This window comes from Lactuca saligna, chromosome 6, assembly GCF_052625555.1.
Source record: "Lactuca saligna cultivar CGN05327 chromosome 6, ASM5262555v1, whole genome shotgun sequence".
In the NCBI taxonomy this organism is placed as follows: domain Eukaryota; kingdom Viridiplantae; phylum Streptophyta; class Magnoliopsida; order Asterales; family Asteraceae; genus Lactuca; species Lactuca saligna.
The window spans coordinates 61,015,702-61,029,388 of record NC_136422.1 but is presented as its reverse complement, the minus strand read 5'-3'; the positions used below and the strand labels follow the sequence as shown (position 1 = coordinate 61,029,388).

General features: G+C 29.5%; 1 protein-coding gene across 1 annotated transcript; it reads left to right on the top strand.

Moving 5' to 3' along the window:
* The first annotated feature begins 3,884 nt into the window (after positions 1-3,884).
* Positions 3,885-7,041, top strand: LOC145003249 (receptor-like protein EIX2). Its single transcript, XM_078962386.1, has one exon. The coding sequence runs from the start codon at positions 4,181-4,183 to the stop codon at positions 6,938-6,940; it is 2,760 nt and encodes a 919-aa protein (XP_078818512.1). The 5' UTR covers positions 3,885-4,180; the 3' UTR covers positions 6,941-7,041.
* Positions 7,042-13,687: the final 6,646 nt, after the last annotated feature.

Sequence of the window (13,687 nt, the reverse complement as noted above, 5' to 3'; positions counted from 1 at the left end):
TTATTGAAGTTGTGTCATTCTGGCATGCATCCGCAACAAGTAATTTTAAACAATAGTTACATTCATCACATTTTCTTTCAATTCCATCTTAATCCTCTATCCATTCTATCTCGAACTAATCCCAAACAGGAGCAGTACAATTATCTCTACTCTCACATGGTCTTGTTGGGTTAATCGGGTCCTTAACTCCTTTTAAGACATGTTTCTGTTGTTGGGTTTTGGTGTTGTTGGGTATTTTTGTTGTGTTCGTTTTTTGGTAGTAGTGGTTTTTTTTTGTTTGTGCTGGTTTTTTTGGTTGTCTTCATTTTTGTTGGGTTGCAAAATTTTGTTTTTTATGGTTGTTGTTCTTGTGGCTCCTCTTCTTGCTCTGATTCGTCACTTGTTATAACATGACATGTCGGTCTTTTTTCTATATAAACTTCTTCTAAATCTTCTCCATCAGCCTATATTCTTAAAATAAAACATAAAGTTACTACATTGTTAATTGGTGCTTAAACAAGAAAATTTAGATTTGATATGCTTTCTTGCGGGCTTTCTAATGCATTCGAGATATAAACATTTTAAGAAACAGTTAGATTGCGATTTATTGCTGAAACAAAAAAAAAAAAAAAAAAAAACAAGTACAATTCTTACTTGGTCATCAAAGTCTTTTCCAATCCAATTAGCCGGATTACCATCTTGATTATTAGCATCATGAACATCCGAATTTCGGTATCTTGATGATGGTACATTTGGTAACCCATTCAAATCATACATTGTCAATATCATACATTAATTATATAACTAAACAAATTATTAGTTTTGACAATCATACATTCATACTACAAACTAATCTAACAAAAATTTTGCATGCATGTCTACAAACTACAAAGTACATTGTTAAATGGAACTTAAAACATGAAATACAAATATATAATCTTACTTGATCTTCATGAGCATCTATATTTTGAATTATTTAAAGGTGATTGTTGAGAAGTTGATGGTTGTAGACTACTTTTTTCAGCTTTTAACATTGTCTATTGATGGATGAGATTTAGGAAATAGATCAATGATGGTGGATTGGTGGATAATAGATGTTGACTTAAGATGAAGAGCATATGAGGATGGAATAAAGATGTGGAGATGTCGACTTGAGATGATAATGAATTGATGATCGAACAATCGAAGTCCAACATGAACAACCTACTCGATTTTTTCTAATATATTGGTTTAGCCGAGCATTTTCAAGTTGTCACTAGGGTTCAAGCAAGATTTTTTTGATCTGATATGTTTTGTTTGTGTAGCTGTTCGTTTACTTACTATGTCCCGATCATTTTTTAAGGCCTCCAAGAAGTAGTGGAAGTTCAACAGACATGGGTTATATTTAATTCGGTCCGGTTCGGTTCCTGGTTTTGTGCCGAGTCCAATGACCGATTCCGGTTTTCAAAAATCCACAAGAATATCGTTCCGGTCCTGACCCAATCGGTTCTATCCGGTTCCGGCCGATTCTCCGGTCCAAATACTCATCCTTATATTATATCTCACGTAATAAATAAATAAATACCATATAATTTGGTGAATAAATATATTTCATACAATTTGGGGTTCAATTTTTGTTAGTTTTTATATTTTTTAAAACCGGAACTAAACCCAATAATTTATTTTTTTTAAAACTCAGAGTATTTTGGGTTCAATTTTTTGGTTTTTTGATTTTATTGGGTTTTATTGATTTCTTGGTCTGTGGGTTTGGTTTTGTACTTTTGTTCACCCCTTTTAGCTTACGAATTTGATTTTTACACGTTCACCATCACTGTCCCAAGATGTCTTCGTCGTTCCTCCCTCGGTCTTCCATCAGGTAAGTTCTTGGATCATCTCAACTACTCATTCTCGATATCTCTATTCTCTTTTTTGTTCTCTCAATCTCGATTTTTCTTCTTCTCCATTCTCTGTTCTCCCATTTCTGTTAATAATGTTTCTCTGTTTCTTTAAAAAAATTCAGTTTTGACGTTAAACGGTGCCTTTTTGCTTCAATTGACAATTTTATAATAGATTCCTTAAATTGGAGTTGTTTATGGGTTTATGTTTATGTTGTAAGTTGGAACTTTTATAAATGGTATCACATATCTGTTTAGGATAGTAAATCTGCATAGGATTGGAATAATTGTGTCAATTAGACATAAATGGAAGTTGTTTAATAACTGAAAAGGAAGACGAGATGCATAAATTCTTGTTAGATTGAGTTTTAATTGAATGTTTCTGAATATAACAACTCGTTTGCATTCTGATTTGTTATACTGGGAAACGATGCTTTGAAAAAGGTTCTGCTTTATCTGTAGGAAAGAATTCATATGATATTTCCAAATTATGTTGACAAATGGTAAGATTACACTGCAAGTTTGCTTTGATAAAGGTCTTCTACAGCATGCATGTTGTGCTCATCGTTTCTCAACTTCTTCAAAAACTACAAGACCAAGACAGTTATGGTAGTTTTTCACAAACATATACAAGTCTCATGGTCGCATCACAGTGATTTTTAGTTTCAAATTACAATAGTTCTCAAACAAACAACAATTTGCTATTCTAATTCTACATCACTTTTAGATACTAGGGTAAAATGGCCATTTGCTTTATTCTTTGCAAAATACAAAAACAATTAGTCTAATTTTATCCAAAAACATTCTCTGAAGACTCATCATTTATCACTCAGCACTTAGGCCCGTAGAGGCTGATTATTTATTTATTATTATTTTTTTTCCACTTTGAGTTAACATGAGGACCAAAAGATATCACAAAATGAAAAGATATATATATATATATATATATATATATATATATATATATATATATATATATATATAAAAGAAAAATACAAATTTCCAAGGCCTGGAAGTCTTTGAACGTCTAATTTGGGGCAAATTATTTCAATTCTTCATGTCGAATTTGTCTTATAGTTTGGTTATTATGATGCGATGGGAATTAAGTTTTGTATGCTCCAGATAAGATATACGCCTTTGAACGTCTAATATGGGGCTATTCATTTCAATTTTTCATCTTTAATGCTCCACATGATGTATAAGCTTTTGAATCGTATGATTTGGGGCAATTTATTTCAATTTTTCTTTTTCTAATCTGCCTTACAAAATGATTCTATTTCAAAGGAAAATAAGGATTTTATGGCCCGCATGATGTATAAGTCTTTGAACGATTGATTTGGGGCAATTTATTTCAATTCTTCTTTTCTAATTTTTCTTATAGTTTGTTTCTAAAAATGAGAAATAATAAACCATTGTTGATGAATATGCCTATCTTTTGTTATCTTTTATTTTTTAAGAATATATATATATATATATATATATATATATATATATATATATATATATATATATATATATATATTCAAAAGATAAAACCAAAAATACCCAAATTTATATATTTGTAGATTATACAATTAGATAACCAAATTGATATACAAAGTCTTTATTAACAGTTTGTTCATTGATGAATACGGTGTTTTCATTGATGAATTTGCTTAATTATTTTTATCTTTTTCAAAAAAAAAAAACAAGTATACCAAAATATCTTTTTATGACGTAAAAATAGACATTTATATTGATATAGGAAATGTTTTATAGCACTTTATTTCATTGATGAGTATGTTGTTTTCACAGATGATCGAATGTTAATTATTTATTTTTAACAAATATACGAAAAAGTCTATTTTTTAGGCCTTACAATTAAACATCCATACCAAAATAAAAAATATATATATATTTTTCTAAAACTGTATTCATTGATGAATGGTGTTGATTTTTTATTATATATTGTTTTACTTTATTAAAGAACACCAGAATTTATTATTTTTTAGCCTTAAAATATGTTTCCATATTGATGAAAAAAGAGGAAAAAAAGAATTTTGTTCCTACGCGTTCTCACGAGAATTATTGTCTTTACTTAACCATTCTATCTCTATGTAATTTACACTGATATTTTATGCAATGTAATTTCACTTGGCTGGTTAATATTTTATCTTAATTTTTAAATAAATGACCAACAAATAGGTGTGCAGTTTGAGGCCATCCACTTGAATCCTTCATTTTCACAGTTGGCAGCACTATATAAAGCTGCATGGGGCATCTTCAAATTTTCATCAATACAAACAAAAAACATCACCAATTAAGATTTGCATTTACAATTTTACATCATGCATCCTTGTGTTTTTTTAATATTCTCACTTCTCTTGTTTTGTCTCGAGACTACAACTGCCGACCAATTGGCAGCAGTGGGAGGAGGAGATGATAAGTGTTTTGAGAAGGAGAAAAATGCTCTCCTTCATTTCAAATCTCTCCTTCAAGACCCTTATGATCGCCTCTCTACGTGGACAGCTGAACAAGACAACTGCTGTCAATGGAGTCGAGTGACATGCAACAACCAAACAGGTCATGTCACAGAGCTTGAAATTGTGTCCTGTGGTCTTGTAGGTGAGATTAGCCATTCATTGGTTAACTTAACCTACTTGAATCTTCTTGATCTTTCCTTCAATTCTTTTCATGGAACCATTCCTGTGATCATTGGTTCCTTGACTCAATTAAGGTACCTTTACCTTGGCTACAATAATCTTAATGGAACCATTCCCAGGTCCATTGGTTCCTTGACTGAATTATGGTACCTTGACCTTTCATCTAACTCTCTTTATGGAACCATTCCTCCAGAGTTCGGAAACCTCACCAACTTGCAAGTGCTTTACCTTTCAAATGTTGGAAGGTGTAGAGTTGAGAACCTTGAGTGGTTGTCTCCTCTATCTCATTTGGAGGTACTTGAAATGGATGGGATTTCACTGGCCAAAACAAATCATTGGGTAGATGTTATTCTCAGTCTCCGTAAACTCTTGTGGTTAAGTTTATCAGGATGTGAGCTGTCACAGGTCATGTATCCATATTCTTCAAAAATTATCAACTCTTCTTCCTCATCTATTGAAGTCCTTTATCTCAGAAACAACAATCTCACCTCATCCATGTATCATTGGTTGCTCCCATTAACCAGCAATAAGCTTCGTTCTCTTTCTCTCACTCACAACATGTTAGATGGGATACCCAAATATCTTGGGAACCTCTGTGGTTTGGAAGATTTGAACTTCGATAACAACTTTGCTGTTGTCACATTTCCTGATTTTCTCAACAACTTGTCTGGATGCACATCGCTTTCATTACAATGGTTGTCTGCTTCCAACAACCAATTTACAGGGTCATTGCCTGATGAGATCAAAAAGTTCACATCCCTAACAGATCTGTACCTCTCTGAGAATCAGTTAAAAGGAACTATAAGTAAGAAACTGTGGGAACTGCCCAACCTTAAATATCTTGATCTTTCCGAAAACTCACTCCAAGAATTTCCTTCCTCAGATTACATGTCAAACCGTTCTCATATAGAATATATTGCTCTGAGATCTAGCAAGCTAGGGCCTCACTTCCCCAAATGGATTCAAAATTTGAAAAATCTTGCCCTTGTTGATATTTCAAATACTGGTATTTCAGATACAATTCCTCTTGAGTTTTGGGACTCGTGGCCTTCCCGGTTAACATTTTTGAATCTTTCTTCCAACAACATAAATGGCAAAGTACCAGATCTGTCATCAAATTTTGAAAACAATTCAGTAATAGATTTAAGCTTCAACAGCTTTGATGGTCCAATAACTAATGTCTCTTCCACTGTGGCATTACTAAATCTTTCCAGAAACAAATTCTCTGGAGGAATCTCCTTCTTATGCCAGGTTGTCCATGGCTTTTTAGTTATTCTTGACCTCTCTCATAACTTTCTAAGTGGACAAATTCCAGACTGTTTGTGGCATTTCAAAGAACTAAAAGTTCTTAATTTAGAACACAATAATCTGTCTGGAAGGCTTCCTGCCTCTCTTGGATCTATGATTAAGCTAGAGGCGTTGAATTTATACAAGAATGATTTCTCCGAAGAATTTCCTTTGTCTGTTAAGAATTGCACGAGCTTAAAATCATTGAATTTGGGGGCCAACAAGTTTTCTGGTAATGTGCCTGTTTGGATTGGGGAAAACTTATCTGGGTTGTATGTTCTTATGTTAAGATCAAACAACTTCTCTGGAAGCATCCCTTTACAATTATGTCAATTAGCAAGTCTTCAAATTCTAGACTTGTCCGTGAACCATTTCCATGGAAGCATCCCCTCATGTTTGAGTAATCTTACGATCATGGTGCAACAAGGATTCTCTCAACTACAGAATTTAGATCCTAACAATCCATTAATAAGATATTCTTATAATGTTGACCATGTGATGATCCAGTGGCAAGGAGTTGAACGTGAATTCGTCAGACGTAATATGGTATTGCTGAGGAGCATCGACCTGTCAAGCAACAACTTAACAGGGGAAATCCCATATCAGATCACCAATCTTGATGAACTGATTGCACTCAACTTGTCAAATAACGCTCTTCTTGGAAAGATTCCATGGAACATCAGTGAGATGAAAAATCTTTTAACTTTGGATTTATCGAGAAACAAGTTTTCAGGAGAAATACCACCAACCATGTCTCAAATGACTTGGCTAAATTACCTAGACGTGTCATGTAATAACTTGTCAGGGAGAATCCCATCCAGCACACAACTTCAGTCCTTTGATCCTTCAAGATACGAAGGGAACTTAGGGCTATGCGGACCTCCCCTTACCAAAAAATGTTCTGGAGATGAAGAAATAGGAATACAACACATCATTGGTGAAAGTGAGGGTGATGATGAAGGTGTAGACGAACTTGATGTATGGTTCTATATTGGTGGGGCCATTGGTTTCACTATTGGATTTTGGATAGCATGTGGTGCTTTGCTTCTCAACGGTCATGGAAGATTTTCTTTTTTTATGTTTCTTGATAGCTTCGAAGATTGGGTTTATGTGAAGGTTGTGGTGTTCATTGCAAATTTGCAAAAAAGACGAACATAAATAGTCATGTAAAACCATGTTTCATTTTTGTACTTGGAATGGGTTTTTAAGTCCCAGTTATCAATAAAATTGCCACTAACACCACGGGTGGCCATTTTCTAGTGTTGTGTGAAATAAGGCATCATGAAAAGTTTATATTTTCTATTTATATTTAAGAAAAATGGGAGCACAACAGAAGACTGATATGTAGTTGGGCAGAATTAAAACAAATGATCTTGAATCATGAAAAGTTTACATTTTCCAGTGTAGTTGGGCAGAATTAAAACAAATGATCTTGAATCAATTTTGATAAACAATATGAAAAATGAAACAGTGAGGTCAGAAGAAAAATGAAGAATTAGAAATTAAGATCAAACACATGAACCATATAACCATATTTATTCTCAGCAATCAAATTCTTAAATCAATGTTCATTTCTTTCAGATATTTCATCGAACACTTGGAAGGATGACGACCTTTTGAAGATACTTCTTTGTTTTCATTCAAATGTAACCGACTAGAGATATAAACCTGCAATGGAGTTCAAGAATAAAAGGAAAGAAATAGAGAAATTGGGCTACAAAACAATGCTGATGAAGTCGTGGATGGTTTCTAATCCGAAATCGAGTGCATCAGAAGATCTTGCTGCCGAAAAAAGGTGGTAGCCAAGAAAAGAGTCGACCAAAAGCATTGTGGGTGAAGAAGATGGGAAGCTAGTTGATTCAGCCATTCAGGGGACGGGGTGGCTAATTTAGTTATAAAAAAAATCATGCTCAAGGTACAAGTCATTAAGCCTAATAATCTTTATATTAACTAGGAGAAGCCCATGCTCCGCATGGGGTGAATAAGATTTTGACGTTAATTGAGTTTTGAATTGGCAAAATGGATAAAACACAAAGAAATGTAACCAAAGTTAATGGAGTTGGAAAATTGGTGGCCAAGTATAAAAGAAAAAAACAAAAGGGGCAGTTTTGGAAAAAGCTACAAAAGTGTGGCAAAACCCAAAAACTAATAACATCTTAGGCAAAAATATAAATATTATAAAAGTTTGTGGCCAAAGTCAGAAACTTAAAAGTTTACTGTTCCTTCAATCCCACGGGATTTAATATATATATATATATATATATATATATATATATATATATATATATATATATATATATATATATATATATATATATATATATATATATATATATATAACCCGTGGATCCATGGTTAAAAAATTAAATTAACTTTGGTACTTAACATAATTATTACTATGTTAATAAATAAGAGGTTGTTTTAAGATACATGGGACATTATGCATGTGCTTTTTCATTCACAAGATTTTTATTTATAATTTTGAAGCTTAGCCTCTACAATATTAACATATAAGAGGTTTATACTATTAGACATTAAAATAATATATGAAAAAGAAAAAAATAAAGGCTTGATTAATATGGGATAGAACTTAAAATTTTGTAAGAGAGGTGCATGAAGAATAATATTTAACTAAATAGTAAATTAAACGATCCTTGTAGGAAAATAATTAATCAAATAGAGGTCTTAAATGATCCCTATAAAAAAGTAATGTTTAAATAGAAAAAAAAATTAAAGAACGATTCAATATTTGACATAAAAATAAAAGTACATTGCTATTTTGTTAAAATTAACTTTTGATAGAGTTAATGTCAGAACAAAGATTATATCGAGTTTTGAAATTTACTATTTTCTAAATATTAACTTTTGTTTCTAATATAGCATCTACCTTTGAGTTTTTGAAAAATTAGTTTCATGAATGGGAAATTATGTGGTTCAGAACTTTATGTAGTAAAAAGTGCAATATGAAAAAAAGATTAAGTAAAAAAGAAAAACTTATTTTCACTTTAGTAACTATTTAGGAATAACTAATTACCTCATTACCAAACTCTCAACCAAAAATGTGTCTAAAGGAGTGATTAATCAATGATTTAGAAAATGACCATAATGATAGTTCCATTTCCTCTCTCCTGTCTCCTGTCTGTGTTAGTATCCCAATTGCTATCATAAAAGAAGATTTAACATGTCCAAAAAGTTTAATCAATTTTTAGCACAAATACACGGTTCAACCATAACTAAAGACTAAAAATACAAGCCTATTACCTGTAATTCCTTAGATAAGACGGAAAAAAAGCTCCTTTTGCAGCTCCGCCCTGTTTTCAAGTCGTCTAGTTTATGTTGCTTTCGCTTACTTTCTTAATGGTACACTCCATAGCCCCTTTAAACAAAACCAACTTTATCCATTTATCTCAAATGATAATAACAAAACAGAAGATGAAACTTGGATGGCAAAAAATTTAGTAGAAAAAAAAAATCCCATCTGACCAGAGCATGTTGAATAAAATGAGCATGTTGAATAAAATGATGATTATCAACCTTTGGGCAATATTATTTTGATTGTAAGATTGAAAAGAGGAAACTATGCAGGTAAAACCGTGGGATGTAAAAAAATGAAGTTTGTTTATATACGACAGTAAAAAAAGGTTTGCTTTCTTCACTTTTAGAAGAAAAAAAGCTTTTCACCAAACCAATTAAAACCACCTGTCCAATTAACACAAAATCTTTGTTAATTAATCAAAAAAGTAATTTGAATAAAAAACAAAGCTCATGTATAACATATCATTATGCATACCAACTTTGGAAGTATCTGCATGTTACATTACTTATAAGAAATCACATTAGCAAAAAAATCATGCTCAAGATTGCTGAACCTGAATAATAATAAAGCTCACCACTAATAGAAGCAAAAAAAAAAATTGAAATCAAAACACAAAGTGAAATTGAAACCTATTCATTAAAAAACAAACAACATATCCACAAAACATGTATGGCATAAGCATTTTCCCCTCATCGATGTTGTGTAACTAAGTAAAATTTTGAAAAGTTCAAACCCGATGCTTACCGGAGGGGATTAGGGTTCACAGTCGGAGCGCATATAAGCATGATTCTTGGCAGTTTCGTGAAAGCATAAGGCTTGACTTTGGGAATCTTGCCTCGGATGTCCAAGTATGCAGGTAGGTGTAACCGGAACCCAAAACGATGAATCTTGGCTTCGTTTTCTTGGTGGGAAGTTCGGTTACCGGAGGAACAACCTAATCACCGACGATGGAAAAGTGGTATATCTGTTATTGCAGTTGTTGCACGGAGAATACATGGCTGAGGCGGAAGTATATTTGCTTTCTTCTAGAACTGACTGTTGGCGAGAGAGAAGGATGTAGGAGAGAGCTGTGTACTCCAGAGTTTAATCGACGCATCACATAGGGAATATCAAACGGTGAGATGCATCAGTGGAATGCATAATACAAATATAAAAATTAAGAGATGAATTAGGATTCCTGATTTATTAGGATAACAACTAAGTTTTAAATTAAGATCCCTAACTTTTTTGGGATGACATCCGTTAACAAAGGAAGGAAGATGAGCGGTAAAACAAATTTTGGGTAATGACACGTGCAAAATGAAGTCTAAAAAACTGACAAGTGGCACATAAGAGAGGTGTTTATTAATATATATATATATATATATATATATATATATATATATATATATATATATATATATATATATATATATATATATATATATATATATATTAGTCGAATGCCCGCGCGTTGCGCAGAAACACCTATATAGTTGAAGTCTTTACAAATATATGATTTTTTAAATATAACAATAATGATGTTGTTAAATTTGATATAATAATTTGTATATACTAATTGATATAATATATTGATTATTTTGAATTATATGATAATATATACATTTATTATAACTTCTTAATCTCAATCGTTTGAATGACTTCTACCCGCGAGTTACACATGAATAAAATTAAATATAATATATGATTTGATTTTATTTATAGTTGTTTTTATTGTTAATTAATTTTTTAAAATTTATTTGCTTAATGTTTTAATTTCTATCATTATAATTATTTAAAACATCAAACATTATTTTTTTATTTTAAAGCTAACAATATAATCATTTATATAGAGTTGTTTTTAACTATTGTTATTGTAAGTTATTTTAAGCTACTTATTTGGAAACTATTAACGATTATAAAAATACATTTAAGAAATATTTTAGTTAAATTGAGATTACAATTTAGTTTTTGCATTTATCACTACAATTTATCACTTTTAACTATTTATAAAATATTCTTTAGTTTTTTAATATGGAAATGAAATTTATATTTTTGAGTTGACATTGTAATGCGCAGAAACACCTATATAGTTGAAGTCTTTACAAATATATATATATATATATATATTAAAATATAACACTAACGTTGTTGTTAAATTTGATATAATAATTCGTATATTAATTTGATATAATATATTGACTATTTTGAATTATATGATAATATATAAATATATTATAACGTCATAATCTCAATCGTTTGAATGACTTCTACTCGCGAGTTACACATCAATAAAATTAAATATTATATATGGTTTAATATTATTTATAGTTGTTATTTTTAACTAATTTTTTAAAATGTATTTGCTTAATGTTTTAATTTCTATCATTATAATTATTTAAAACATCAAACATTATTTTTTGATTTTAAAGGTAACAATATAATAATTTATATAGAGTTATTTTCAACTATTATTATTATAAGTTATTTTAAGCTACTTATTTGAAATTTTTTAACGACTATATAAATATATTTAGGAAATATTTTAGTTAAACTGATATTACAATTTAGTTTTTGCATTTATCACTTTAATTTATCACTTTTAAATATTTACAAAATATTATTTGGTTTTTTTAGTGGAACTGAAATTTATATTTAAGTTGACATTGTAATGTTATACTTAAATTAACAATTTAAGTATTTTGTTCAAACTATTCAAAAATTGTAGCTTTAAACTGATAATGGTTTACATGCAACAACATTTTAAATCTAATAAATTAAGTATAATATGTTAAAATTTAAAGACATAACTTTATAAATAGAAATAAACATATTATTTAAAAATTGAAATTTAGTCTATTTATGATTACACTTTAGGTTTGATATTTATTTAACCTTATTAACCAACTTACAATCATTATTAGAAAGACACTACAATTTATCACTTTTAATTATTTATAAAATAATCTTTGGGTTGTTTAAGTTAAATAAAATTTATATTTAAGTTGAGCCTATAATGTTATATTTTAATTAATAATTTAAGTATTTTATACAAATTTTTCAAAAATTATACCTTTAAAATGATAACGGTTTACATTCAACAATATATTAAAACTAACAAATTAAGTATAATATGTTAACAGTTAAAAAACATAATTTTATAAGTAGAATTAAAGATATTATTTTAATATTGAAATTTAGTTTATATATGAATACACTTTAGATTTGATATTTATTTAACCTAATTACCAAATTATAATTATTATTATAAAGAAATTGAAAAGTCATGGGAGTTTCAAATGAATGTGGTGAAAAGAAAAAATAATGGGGGTTTCAAATGCATGAGATTCAAGAAAAAATGCTAACTTTATAAGTATGAATGATATATATATATATATATATATATATATATATATATATATATATATATATATATATATATACCCTAATAAATAAAGATCATTTTGTCAAATGTCAACTTCTTATTGAATTTGTCCCGTGTCATTTTCTTAGAATTTTAAATTATTTTTTTTCCACTTGTCATTTTTGTATTTTTTTCATTTTTATTGAACTCCCACCTATTAAATGTCACCTCATAGTAATTAATGTGAATTAATGTGTGTAGTAAACCTTCCATTTATGAGTTCTTATTTCTATTTAATGAATTCTGTTTGTGAATTTATATTAATTAGTGTTATCAGTATAGATTAATTAAGACAAATTACAGTCTGGTTTATTCTATTTATTGTATTTATTTCAAAAGTTTACTTTAAAAGATACTTAATTTTTACACATGCATATTCAGCATGATTTTTTAAATATGAAAATATTTTTTATTAGTATAGATTGAATTATTTATACATCTTTTCATTTATATATATTTATTTCAAAATTTTACTTTAGAAAATATTTAATGTCTACACCTTATATTTAACTTTTTTGATCAACCCGTGTATTAATACACGGGTTTCACACATAATATATATATATATATATATATATATATATATATATATATATATATATATATATATATATATATATATATATATTTTAGCTCTTCTAGTGACGTTGAAGTTGAAGAAAGGGAGACATTTTTAACCATGTTTCTTAGTTGTTAGGGAAGTTAGAAATTTAGAAGGAGAAAATGACAAAAATAGCCATTTACACTCATTATATTACAAAAATGGCCAAAAAAACCGAAGTTGCAAAAATAACCACGAAATTCGCAGATGGAATAGTCGCATCTGCGAAATGGGCTTTCCATCTGCGAATGTACAAGCAGCTAAAGCACAACTATGCTTTAGCTGCTTGTACATTCGCAGGTGGTTTTTTTTTTTTTTTTTAAATTTTTTTTCTCTATATATATTGAATTTGTAGGGTAAAATCGCAGATGGAATAGCCCCATCTGCGATTTACTCTGATTCCATCTGCGAAATTGCGGTTATTTTTTAATTATTATTATTAAATTTTTTTTAGTTTGACTATGAAATCAATTGGTTTGACTACGAAATAATGTTGCTATATAAAAAGTTTTGTAGAAAATTATCAGTTTGGTTGTTATTTGATTAGGAAATTTCTCTAAAGTTCTCTCTAAAAAATGAATGAAT